This window comes from Sminthopsis crassicaudata, chromosome 3 (assembly GCF_048593235.1).
Source record: "Sminthopsis crassicaudata isolate SCR6 chromosome 3, ASM4859323v1, whole genome shotgun sequence".
In the NCBI taxonomy this organism is placed as follows: domain Eukaryota; kingdom Metazoa; phylum Chordata; class Mammalia; order Dasyuromorphia; family Dasyuridae; genus Sminthopsis; species Sminthopsis crassicaudata.
In genome coordinates this window covers 392,207,592-392,221,648 of record NC_133619.1, presented here as the reverse complement: position 1 = coordinate 392,221,648, position 14,057 = coordinate 392,207,592, and the positions used below count along the sequence as shown (strand labels likewise).

Below are 14,057 nucleotides of genomic sequence, written 5' to 3'. Positions count from 1 at the left end.
TCTTCCTTGAAGATCTAAATTAAATTACATCTAACTTTAGTTCTCAAGCCACACTGATTTTTCCATTTTCCAATCTTCCACAACACTTAACTATTTTAGCACACGACTATATTCATCCTTATATTTTACCACTTAAATATATTTATTCTCATATTGTACTCTAAATGTTTCCTATGTATAATTACTAGAGACAAAGGTACTTTTTTTGTATCCTACACAACCCTAAGTATAGATTTCTTCTTTAATGTAGTATTAATAGGTCTGAACCGATGATTTGAAAAGCCATTGAGGGAACTCCCTCTAATAAGGCAGATCAGAAAGAGTACAGCAACTTAGAATTGTAGACAGTTTCTTAAGATCAGCAGATAGACTTAAACCCAAGTCATACTGACTCTTAAGGTCAGTTATTAACTTCTACAATCTATATCTAATTCCTGCCAGATTACATAGCAGTCACAAAAGTCTTTGAGTTTATAGAAAATTACATATATTTATTTTCTTCTGTTTACTTTCTACTAGTGGACTTGGCTAATATTTCAGCACTTTAGCTCTTCACTTGCAAAATAAATGTGCTGATCTACATAAGTGTTTTACAATATTTCCAAGTGTAAGGACTTCTTCAAAAACTAAATGGATCTTGTTTAGTTATAGTGTTACATATATTGTTATGGCCTTTGAGAAAATATAATTACAAAATATTTCTATCAATTCGATAATTGCAGATTAATGTATTCTACTAATCATAACAATACATTTTTAAAAGTCATATATGTACACACATATATATCTAGGGCTAGGTTATGTTTACTTAGTTCTATACTATCAGTTACTATGTAAACAAAATGTTTAATAATGTTAAATTTGATAACACTATTATTTAACACTTAATAATGAAGTTTAATAACATTTAACTAAAACGTTATACTAAATGTATGATAATAAATGTATAATAAAATATAAAAAGATACATTCTACTTTTAGAAAACCTTAAAAACAAAAATCTAGATTTGTATCCTTTATCAAACTTTTATCTAAATAACAATTAAATGGTGGTGGAATAATTATGTTTTAGAAAGGGAATATTTTACAAAATGCAACAATTTTTTTCATTAAGTCTCTTCTCTCATCAATAATAAATTATTCTCCTATATTTGGAAGATTAAATATTCCCTGAGATTCAATACCTTTACACAAACTACTTAGCACTCAAGTATTCAATAAATATATGCATGCCCTTTACATACAAGACATTTTTCTAACAGTATCTATCACTATTTTCAAAGCAAAATACTCTTTCATCCATGCTAATCTACAAATTTCTCCTTCCATAATATAGCCCTACTAACCCCAGCTCAAGATCTACTTCCCTGACTATCCCAATTCATAGTAATCTCGATTTCCTCAGAACAATTTCAGTATTTATTTGTATTATTCAGATTCATAGAATGTTAGAGTAAAAAGAGACCTCAGTAAACTGGTAATTCAACCTACACAGGGATATGTAAATACCTGACTAGTCATCAATTCAGCCTATATTTGAATATCTTCAAGAAAGAAGAACCTACTACCTCTCAAAAATTGCCTATTCCTTTTGGCTTGCTCTAAATTGTAAGCAAAGTTTTTCTGACATCAAGTCTCTGAAGTTCTGCAAGTTCCATCCATCTCTCCTAGTTTTGTCCTCTGGAGGAAAAAAAAAAAAAAAAAGGTTATAACTCTTCTTCTACATGACAGCATTTCAAATATATTCTTGATAACAGGTTATCACATTCTCCCTTGCCCCCTGCCAGACTACAGAACCACAATTTTTTCAACCACTGTATACTATTACTTTGTATTTTATCTGACACATTTCTTATCTCACTAATTAGACTGTAAGCTCCCTGAGAACAGCAAGTCCCAGAAGCCACATTTTAAATTTGGTATTACTTATAAAAGCCACTAAAATCAATCTGGAATACAGAATAATGAATAAACTATGATTATGTATTCAAATGAATTTAAAACATTAATCAGTTTTTAAATAACCATTAACAATTTTCAAGGAATATCTCTATTATGTAAAGTTATACTATATTAAACCCCACAATAACTATAAAAGATATTCAAAACATTCTATAATCTCATGTGCTTAAAAATGTAATTATATAAAATTTTAAATTTAAATTTTATGTGAGATCTTTAACTCAAAAAACAGGGACCATGTTTTGGAACTAATGTTCCATGAAGATACTGTCTTTATGTTAGTAAATAAAAACAGAAATATTATTCTAAATAGGTAACTAGGTAACAGCAGATAGATCACAGGCCTAGAGTCAGGAAAACCTAATTTCACATCTAACCTCAGATACTTACTAGCTGTATGATGCTGAGAAAGTCACTTAACCCTGTTTACCTAAGTGTCCTCATCTGTAAAATGAGCTGGAGAAGGAAATAGCAAACCACTCCAGTATCTTTTCCAAGAAAACCTCAAATGGAGTTGGTTACAAAGAATCAGACACAACTGAAACAAATGAACAACAACAAATTATTCCAAGTAATAAGAGTGTTTTCCTCACACTTCTTGCATATTTCCATATGAACTTTGAGACATACTAGCTAACAGTTACTCATATAACCATGATGTTGCCAGTGCTGGAGAGAAACTATATTAATAAGGATCAATTACTTCTCACTACTAGTATTGTGTTGCTAAGAAAATAGCATTAAACAAATGTCAGATTCAGAGTCAATTCAAGGCAACTGACTATTAAGATTAATTGCAAAGTTGGCCCACACAGATTAAAATTTTTTTAAAGAATTAAAAAAAAAATCAAACCTCTATCAGATTGCTTGCCATCTTGGGAAGGGAAGAGAGAAAAAAAAAAAAAAAAACCCTCAAAATCTTACAAATGAATGTTGATAACTATCTTTACATGAAATTGGGAAAAATAAATACTATTAAGTGGGAAAAATAAATAAATTGGGAAGGGAGGAATTAAAATACAATAATACTAAAAAATTAAAAATTGGAAAACAATTTACTATCTACCTTTTTCAAAAGACAATTTGGAAACGTTGTGGTGCCCAGGAAGTATTATGAATATCAGTCACTACTGCACATCAAAGTAAGAAGAAAACATGGAATAAAATGGCATAATACATTTTTTTAATCTTAAAGAAAAAGAACTGCAATATTCAGGAGATTCAATCTTCATGCTAAATTAGCATGCTTCATGCTAAAACTTAACTGACAAATCAAATTGTCTTAACTTATTTAAAAGTACTCTAGTGAAATGTATTTGTGTAGGTTAAAAAGAAAAAAAAAACTTTTTTTGAAAATATCTACAATGGCTATGTAGAATCTATAGTCTCTTCAATTTTATATAAAATCACCTTTACTGTGAAAGACAAACTTTTAGCTTTAGCAATAACAGAAGAAAAAAGAAATTGAAGGAATTAGAGTGGATAATGAGAAAACAGAATTATCACTCTTTGCAGATGACACAAAGGTATGCTTAAAAGAAATCTAGGTAATCCACTAAAAAATTACCAGAAACAATTAACAATTTTAGCAAAGTTGCAGGATATAAAATAAACCCACATAAATAACTTTCTACATATTACTAACAAAGTCCAGCAGCAAGAGATAGAAAGAGAAATTCCATTTAAGATAACTAGGTAATATAACATTTTTGAGAGTCTACCTGCCAAGACAAAGCTAAAAACTATATGAACACAATTACAAAACACTTTCCACACAAATAAAGCTAGACCTAAACAAATAGAAGAATATCAAGTGCTCATGGGCAGGCTAAGTTAAAATAATAAAAATGACAATTCTACCTAAATTAATCTATGTATTCAGAGCCATTATCAATCAAACTACCAAGAAATTACTTTATCGAACTAGAAAAAAAAAATAATAACAAATTCATCTGGGAGAAAAAAAGATCAAGAATTTCAAGGGAATTAATGAAAAAAAATGAAAAGGAAGGTGGCCTAGCTGGATTAAATCTAAAACTATTATTTATAAAGCATGGTGCACAAGATACAATAGTCAATGACTATAGTGATCTGGTGTTTGACAAACCCAAGGACTCTTAAGTTTCTGGGATAAGAGTTCACTAATTGACAAAATTTCTGGGAAAACTGGAAAATAGTGTGGCAGAAAGTAGGCACTAACCAACACCTAACACCTATCCCAAGATAAGATCGAAATGGGTTCATGATTTAGACATAAAGGGTGATGCTATAAGCAAATTAAGAGAACAAGGGATAGCTGTTTCTTACATCTGTGGAGAAGGAAGGAATTTATAGACAAAGAACTAGAGAACACTGTGAAATGCAAAATGAATAATTTTGATTACATTAAATTCAAAAAGGTTTTGTACAATCAAAACTAATACAGCCAAGATTAGAAGGGAATCAGAAAACGGGGGGGGGGGGGGGGAGGGGGTAAATTTAAACCCAATGTTTTTGATAAAGGCCTCATTTCTAAAATATATATCAAATTTATAAGAATACAAGCTATTCCGCAATTAATAAATCAAAGGAAATGAATAATTTTCAGATGAACAAATTAAGGCTATTTCTAGTCATATAGGGAAAAAATGCTCTAAATCACTATTGATTAGAGAAATACAAATTAAGACAACTGAGGCACCACTTCATACTTCTCAGATTGGCTAAGATAACAAGAAAAGATAATGATAAATGTTGGAGGAAATTGGGGAAATTGGGACACTAATACATTTGTTGGTGAATTAATTGTGAACTAATTGTGAACTAATCCAATCATTCTGGAGAGCAATTTGGAATTATACCCAAGGACTATCAAACTGGGCAGACTCTTTAATCCAGCAATGTCTTTATCCCAAAGAGATCATAAAAAAGAGAAAAGAACCCACATAGACAAAAATGTTTGTAGTGACTTTTTTTGTTGTGAGAAGGAACTAGAAACTGAGTGGGTGCCTAATAGTTGAGGAATGGATGAATAAGTTATGGTACATGAATGTAATGGAATATTATTGTTCTGTACAATGATGAACAAGCTGATTTCAGAAAAGCCTTGAAAGATTTAGATGAATTGATGCTTAGTGAAATGAGAATTAAGAGAACATTGTATATAACAACAAGAAGATTGTGTGATGATCATCTGTGATGGACTTTGACTCTTTTCAACAATAAGGTGATTCGAGACAGTTCCATTAGATGGATAAGATGTAAAGAGTTATCTGCATCCAGAGAAAGGACTATGGAAACTGAATGTGGATCACAATTTCATTAGTATTTTCACTTTTCTTATTGCTGTTAGTTTTTTCTTTCTCATTTTTTCCTTTTCATCTAATTTTTCTTGTGCAGCATGATATATGTGGAAATATGTTTAGATAATTGTACATGTGTAACCTATATTGGATTACTTGGTGTCTAAGAAGGGAGAAAGGGGAAGAGAGAAGGAGAAAAATTTGGAACACAAGGTTTTGCAAAAGTGGATGTTAAAACTATCTTTGCAGAAACTTCTACCTCACTGGAAAAAAAATTATCTTTGCATGTATTTTGAAAAATAAAAAGCCATTATTTCTTAAAAGACAGATATTATTAAGTTCTTATTCATTAGAAATAGTTATGAAACTGAGCATATACAACATTTATTCTTGTTCATGAGGTGTATATATATATATATTTATATATATTAAACTAAGAATATAATACACCAATATGTATAAAGCAAAAAAAAGCACATTTATAAGGTTATGCTTATAATTCCACTCCAATAGGTACATTTGTAAGCTTAACATCCCACAGTTCATTTATTAATATATGAATCTGCAAAATGATTATGTGGTAGAAGTGAGAACTCTATTGGGACTTATATATGATTATTATCTATAAAATGTAAAAAGACCTAAACAAACATCCAATGTGAACCCTCTGTGGAAGAACTATGAAAAAACATGGGCAAGGATGGTACACCATCAGATCAGAAGGATCAGAAGGCATAGATGGATCTGAAATGACAGGAAAAAGTATGCAAGGTGAATAACAGCATGGATCCCTTAAAAGTTTTGAAGAAAGTTTTATGCAATGCAACAAATGTGTAATTCTAACCCAAGAAAAATGTACATCATTTACACAAACATTAGAGTAACAATGATTTATAAAAGGAGAGTATTATATTTAAAACAAATAAAATTATTTTTCTTGCTAAAATAAAAATAAACAAGTATTAAATTTTCTAGTTAGTATTCCTGTATGGGTTTCCTTCTATATACACATGAATAATTCTAAGAAAACCATTTAGTACCTAGTTCTGCTAGAGATTTCAAATATGTAAAACAGAAAGTATCAAATCTAATACTAGTAATCATCTTATCTTTTTACATGACTTTGGAAAGTGTTTGACATAAATGATTTTGGGAAAGTCACTCAACTTCTCTGGGACCTGTTTCCTAATCTGCAAAATGAGGCAAATAAAAAATAGATGCATTCTAAAGCTTCTTGCAACACTAAAATTCTAAGACTAGTATATTCTTTAGGAACAGAATTTAAATAGTCCATTACAGGATGCAAAAGTCTTTAAAGTATCAGACTGGTATGCTGCTCTTCCAGAATACAGAGTAAGAAACTTATTACCAATTTCAATTACTGACTCATACAAACTGTCAAGCAGCCAAAATTCAGATTTTTAGGGACAGTGGAGGCAATGACAACACATTCAGGGATAGTAAGAATATGCACATATGGCCATAGCTAACATGCCAAAGACAACCACAAACCAGCTGTTAGGCAATCACACCACAGTCACAACCTCTGCTTTTCTGAAAAGGCTAAAAAAAAAAAAAATTCAAATATTGTCATTAAGAGACACATTAAGTCCTTGAAGATAGAAATCAATATTTATATATGAACTTAATTGCTTTAAAAAAAAAATCCTATCCTAATTTTTTTTCTATCTCTTCTTCTCTAACAGATTGCTCCCTCCATCATCCCTACTTTCTCACAAATTTTCAACTGGGTAGGTACTTTCCTAATCCAAATCTCTCCCACCCTAAAAAAACAAACAAAATAAAATCCTCCCAAAATTTATCTACTAGCTACTAGCTACAATTGCATATCTCTCTTCCTCTTAGTAACTAAACTCCTAGAGAAAATCATTTACATTAGATGGTTCCACTTCCTCTCCTCTCATTCTTAACTCTCTTTGACTTCTGACCTCTTCATTCAACCAAAACTGCTTTCTACAAAGTTACTAATGATCTCTTAAATGTCAAATCCAATGATATTTTCTCAATTCTTATCATTCTTGACCTCTCTGCCTTTAACACTGTCAACCATCTTATTTTTTATATTCTTTTCTGTCTCTTTTGTTGTTTCTTTATCCAGGAAACATCCAGAACATTAAAGATGGGTGGTCCCCCCAAGCTCTGAGTCCTCTAGTCTCCTACATTATTTCACTCAGTGATATTATCAGCTCCCACAGATTTAATTACCATCTTCTATGCTAATGATTCTCCAATCTATTTAACCAGCCCTAACCTCTCTGATGAACTCCAGTCTTGCATCTCAAACTGCCTACTGGACAATGTGAACTGGATGTCTCACAGATCTCTCAAACTCAACATGTTCAAAACAAAACTACCTTCCACCTCTCCCAAAATGATCCTCTCTTCACAATTATTGAGTATTCCTCCATATATGAGTCACCCAAGTTCACAACCTAGGTGTCATCCTTGACTTTTATCTTTTTCTCCCTCTTACCCCTTATATAATCTGTTGTCAAGACCTAAGTATTAATTTTACCTCTGAAACATTTCTCCCCTTCTTTCCTCTACTGTCACCATCACCATCACCTTAGTTCAAGTCTTTATCACCCCACATCCCATCTATTGCAATAATCTGCTGTTGGACTCCCTATCACAAGTCTCTCCAACTATTGTATATCTACTCAGCTGTCAAATCCTCAGTTTAACATAAAAAATCCTTCATAATCTGCCCCCATGCCCACCACCACCACCACCACCACCACCACCACCACCATTACACTATTCTTCTATCTTATACCCTTACCATGTTTTCTGTGATCCAGTAACAACTGGACTCCTTGAAATCTCTCCAGCAAAACAGTATATGTGGGCATTTTCAGTATCTGTCCCCTATACTTGGAAACCAGAGGAGGAAAACCTTCCTCACCTGTTTTGTGATTTCCCTCCTCACTCTCTCCAAGTCACAGCTAAAATCTCGCTTTCTTCAAGCCTTTCTAGAACTCCCTTTATTTTTGTGCCTTCTCTGTAAAATTATAGTATATGTATATAGGATATAGATATAACTTGGTTTCTACATAGTTTTTTTTTCATTATCTTTCTCATTAGACTGAATTTTCTAAGAATAGGAATTGTCTTTTGTCTTTCTTTATATCTCCAGTATAGCACAGCACAAAAGGTTCTTAATATATACTGACTGCCTTAAATGACTGACTGACTGAAATAGTAAGTCAAGAATCAGTAAGTTATTTGTCAGTGCATATAATTAACGGTGAGAGACTGCATGCATAACCTAGTAGATGGAAAGCTAGCCTTGGAGCTGACACATACTTTGTAATAATGGGCAAGTCATTTAAAAACTCTAAGTGTTCCAAGTAACTAAGACTACAAATACAGAAAAAGTGTCTATTGCATTAGTAGAAGATGTTTCTTCATCCAGTAGTTCTCCATGAAATGATAGGTCCAGTCCCTATTCTAGTGTTAACTAGTCCTAAAAGTGACTGCTTTTGGGGCTGTCACATTTTAGGAAGGAAGTTAGAAGGCTTTGATGCATCAGAAATAAAAAAAATAAATAAACCAAAAATATTCACTAAGTTGCAGACTGAAAATGATTTTTTAAATATGGCATCCGAAAAAGCTGTGCTATGAGGCTGCATTAAAACAGACATAATGCTGGTTGTAATCCTGGTTAGGTCACTCAACCATTGAATCCTTCAGACAGCTCTCTAAGAATATAAAACCAAAGGAGGTGACCATATGCACTGGCAGAAATTTATTTGAGTGGGAGGAGAGAAAAAGGGTAAAGGATAGGAAGGGGGAGAGGAAAAAGAGAAAATAAATAATTGTTAATTCGAGATTTTAGGAAGGATGCCAATCTAGAGAATAGCAGGAGCAGGGCAACAAAGTTGGGAAAGGGTCTCAACAACATGCCACATAAAATTAATTGAAGGAATTATAAAATTTAGCCTGCAGAAGAAAATACTTTAAAGGACATAGGACAAATGTTTTCAAATACAAGGTTGCTCTGTAAACAAGAAGAATGATTATTCTTCTCAGAGAACAGAAATAAATATAAGTTGTAAAGAGACAAATTTTGGCTTAATTTAATGAAAATCTTTTAAACAATTAGAACTATTCCAAAGTGGAATAGCTAACATAAGATCTTTAGCAAGCTTAATCATTTCTCAGATAAGTTGTAGGAAAGACTTTTTTTCAGGTTGCCTTAAATAATCTTTGAAATACCATAATTAATCTGTGCATGACAGAAACAGGATCCAAATGAATAACTGATTTTAATATCTTGAAGTCCCTCATTTTATTAAGGAGGAAAAGTAAAACCCTGAAAAAATTAAGCAATTTATCCAGAATCAGAGAGCTATAATCAGTGTCACTCCAAGTGTCTTGAATTTTGGTCTAAAGGTTTTATTTTGTTTGCTTGTTTGTTTTTTAACACTAATTATATTTGAGAGTAGATGGATTCATTTCATGACTGTCTTTTTGAATGCTTAAAAATGTATGATATTTACAGAAATTTAGTCTTCTAAGATCAAACTTACTAAGAATTCTTAAAATCAAAAGTTAAATAAAATATAAGACATCAGAATGTAATACATAGAAAGTGAAGCAAAACATCAGCAAAACAAAGAATCTTGTTCTGCTTCTGGTGCATATTGGTAGTGATTTAACTTCTCAGTGCTTTAAGAAACTCTCTGACTACACAGTACAGAGAAAAATGTCAACTTTGAGAAAGCGTTTTCTCACCTGCAAATTCCCTCCACTTGTATTATGACAGATCAAAAACGATTCCTGATTTAAAAAAAAAAAAAGAATAATTCTTCATCCAGAATAGAACTTTGTTATTTTAAATGCTAGACCCACAAGGAATTATTTGTTACTGTGTAATGGGTGAAAACATCTAAGTAATTCCTTCTATTCGATCTTAAACTTGATTCATAAATGTTACTTTTTATTCTAGTTTTTTTTTTTTTTTTTTTTTTTTTTACTCTGGACAATTTGTTCTTCAAAAGTCTTGGAGAACATATTCTCCAAGATCACAATGAAAGAAAGAAGGCTGTATTCAGAAGTAAAAACACTATGTTTTCAAGTGAAAGGGTAAGTCAGTAATTCAAATTCTAAAGGGAGATGTGATTAAATCACAGCTGGAAAGTTGTAATAACAGGGCAATACAATGAGGTCAGAAGCATGAGCAGCCAATCAAAGACATAAAAGTGCTTCCTGCAATATTAATAGTCAAAGGAGAAAACCAATCACAGAGATGCAAGCCTTCTTTTGACAGCCACAGAAGCAAGAGAACCAATCCACACACACCGGGGGTTGACAATGAGGCGGGGAAGTAGGTTCATTGAAGAAATTCTTGAGGGTGCAGTTACTATGAACTCCGCATGCAAGTAAAACCATTCGAGGGGTCATAAAGACCCAGCACCAAGCCAGCCGAAATTCAACCAGGTGCAAAAGTCATCCCCATAACAAAAAAAGGCATTCCATCTCAATAAGCAGTGCGACAATCCACAACTTAACATTCCAGACGAAATGGATCCTACCACCAAAATGTCAAACCTCAAAATGAAAAGAGCAGCGACCCTCCATGACAAGCACCATAATGGGTCACAATGAAAAAGACTGCCTCGGCTATAATAGAACCACCATGTATACCTTAAGCTACTATGAAAGCAACACTATAAAAAAGTGGGTTTACGTTTGCATGTCGGCCGGCTTTCTGCAATACTGCAGATTGCAATGTAGTGGTCTCCGTGCCATCATCGTCGTCGTCGTCGTCGTCGTCGTCGTCGATCCGTCTCCCCCCACCCCCTGCAATGCTGCACTACAGAATGTTTATTTCAACTGCATGGGGGATGGGAGGATGAAGGGAAGGAAATGTCGGAGGGGAGGGGAAGAGCAGGAAGAAGACTTATTTTGCAAAAATAAAATAGATGTTTGTTTTGAGATCGTTCTACTCCGAATTAAAAAAAAAATAACTCCGATGCAAAAACCACCAAAAAGAAAATGGAAAAAAATGAGGAAAAAAAAAAAAAACACTCCGAAAAACAAACCTTTCTGGCCCCAAAGGCCCCCAGCGCATAAACGAGTAAGAGGCATTACGCCAAAGGCGGCCAGCGCATCCCCCTGCGCCATTCCTAGACGCCGCTTACGACAAGGCCCCCATACGGCAGCGTAAGCGCCGCGGCGAGCTAATCACAACACTGGGACGCAACAACATGGCGGCCGCGGAGGGCTCTGCGCTGCCGGAGAGAGTTTACGCTACTCCGCCGGCGTACGGTCCCATGCGGCGGAGCAGCGGCTGCGCCCTCCAGCGTGCGTAGAGCGCTCCGTGAATGGCAATGCCCGACTGACAATGGGGAGGGGGGGAGGGAGGAGGGAAAGGTGGGGGGGATAATAAACACTCGAGTCCCTACCGATTCCTCCTCCTTCTCCATCCCGGTGGGCATCTGGGGCACGGCCCTGTTGATGGAGACGCAGTCGTTGAGGTCGGGCATGTCCTTGCCGCGGTAGATAGGCAGCGGTTTGGCGGCGTCCAGCGCCCGCGCTCGGAAGGAGAGTTTACTCATTGTCTCCCCGCCTCACAGGAACAGCCCGGGCGGCGGCGGCGGCGGCGGCGGGGCGGGCGAGGGGGGGGGGAGGGCTCCCGCCGCCTCCTCTCCTTCCTCAGTGCAGCACGGCCGGCCCGCTCCTCCTCCTCCTCCTCACTGCCCCCGTCCACAGCATGGGCGCCCACCCCGCCCGAGAACAACCCACCGCCGCCCGCGGCCGCTTCCACACACTAGATCCGCCGCTCGCCCGCCCGATCCGCTCCCTGCGCCATGGCCAACATGGCGGACATTACCACAGCGGCGGCGAGCGATCCCGGCAGCCCGCGCGAGGGCGCGCCCCCGCCGCGGGGACGCGCCTCGTCCTCTCCCTCCCTCCTCGTCGTCCCCCTCCCTCCCTCCCTCCCTTTTTCCTCCCTCCTTCCTCTCCAGTCCGCTCCCCTCCCCATCCACCCTTTCCTCGGCGCGCCCCCGGCCCGCAGGAGTGTGCACGGGCCCTGGGGCCTCCCGGGGTGAGAGGACTGGCGAGAACCCTGCCACTCGCCACCAACCTGACTGCTGTCAGGTGTGCGTGGGTTGCCATGCACCATAATATGTGTTCCCTGCCTCCTCAACCCATCCTATCTATGAATACCAAGGGGAAAGGAGGGCTCCTGGAAGATGCATGCTCACCCTTAGCTCTGTCCATGGGAGCTTAGGCAAAATAAGAGAGTAAAACGCTCGTCCTCATACCCTGTTATTTAAATAGTGCTTATCTCCAAGCAGCCCAGAGCTCGCTCTTAATTCAACCTCACAACATACCCAGGAGGTGTGAAAATACTGTAGGATTGGTCTACACGGCTTGGTAACAACTCCAGCTCAGTCTTCACTGTCTGGAGTCCCCAGACCTCTTTCCTGCATCCTTTTTATCTAAAATATTATTCCTGGAAGACATCTGTCCTAGGGGAGGGATCTGTCATTGACATTTACCTTCCTTGGGGCCATGCTTAAGGCAATAGTGCTACCCAGATAAGGGGAGTGCAAAGCTACAAATCAGGTCAGATGGAGCTAGTGCACTGCTCACTTCTTTTGCCAGATCCTAGAATCTTAGAAAATGTGGAGGAATTTTAGACTGACACCTGGACTATCCTAAGGGCTTTAAAGTCTGGAGGATTTTTTTCAACATAAAAATATCAAATCAACGAAATGTGTATTCGTGTATGAGGCATTTCCCTAGATGCTGGTAAAATAGTGTTGTCTAAACATGGTGGTTACAAATATCAGTTGGGAAGCAAAAACTTCCTTTTTATCTAAAATTGTAGAAACTTAAAAAAAATCTAAAAGTGTTTGGGATTCAGATCTGGAAGGGACCTTAAAGATCATCTGGTCCTATCCTTTCATTTTTTCAGCTAATGAAACAGGTTAAGGATCCAAGATTTCACATACAGTAGCAAAGAGAGATGATGTCAAAATGCAGCAAACTATTACATACCAAATAAACTATACAGAAAATAATTGTTCATTTGATAAGAGAGATCACTTTAGGCTGGGGTGTTCAAAGAAAACTTAGAGAAGTATAATTTGAGCTTTCTATCTTAATAACTATGTATCTGGCACTTTAGCCATCTTTAAATCTTTAAAGAATTACATAATCTTAACAAAATTCTTTAAAATTCTGTGAAAATCTTGATAATTAAGGAAGTAGAGAGGCATAAGAAAGTACTAGGATTGCTCAAGATCAGATAATGAAAAGTGAAACTCTAAAGTCATTTCTGTAGGACTCCAGGATTTTTTAAAATGTCTATAAATATTTCCAATTCATAGACATTTATTAAGCACCCACCATATGCCAGTCCTTAGGCTAAATGCTACAGATATAAAGAAAGAGAGAATCAGTCCTTGTTCTCAAGGAGTTCACAGACTGGTAGGAAAGAAGACCTGCAAACAACTGTAGAAACTGTATACAAGATGAGACACTAGCAATAAGAGAATCAGGAAAGGCTTCCTGTAAAAAGTGGATATTCACATAGAGTAAATCAAGTCACTTTAGAGCATTATTTAAAGTAGTATGCTGAAGCTAATTAATAGCCAGAAAAGAAATGGATTCAAATTCCGCCTCTGACATTGACATGAGTAAGTGACTTAAATTCTCTGAGCCTCTGGTTGATTCATCTATGAAATGTCATAATAATATGCATTATATCAACTTCTTAGTACTTGTGAAAGTCAAAGAAAACAAGATGTTTTAAAGGAATGTGAGAGTCTTAAAAAA

The 14,057-nt window shown here is 35.9% G+C and overlaps 1 protein-coding gene across 4 annotated transcripts in view; it reads right to left on the bottom strand.

Moving 5' to 3' along the window:
- EPC2 (enhancer of polycomb homolog 2) overlaps window positions 1-12,112 on the bottom strand; it is a 160,436-nt gene extending 148,324 nt beyond the window's left edge. For 2 of the 4 annotated variants that reach the window (XM_074302163.1, XM_074302164.1), the window contains exons 1-2: window positions 2,353-2,766; window positions 1,569-1,680 (exon numbers count right to left, since the gene is read on the bottom strand). Coding sequence is in view for 2 of the 4 variants with exons in the window: in XM_074302161.1 (XP_074158262.1) it covers window positions 11,675-11,827 (153 nt within the window). In the remaining 2 variants the exon portion in view is untranslated. Of the gene's footprint in view, window positions 1-1,568; window positions 1,681-2,352; window positions 2,767-11,674 lie in introns of those variants that run through there. The other 2 variants (XM_074302161.1, XM_074302162.1) reach the window with 1 other exon arrangement.
- Window positions 12,113-14,057: the final 1,945 nt, after the last annotated feature.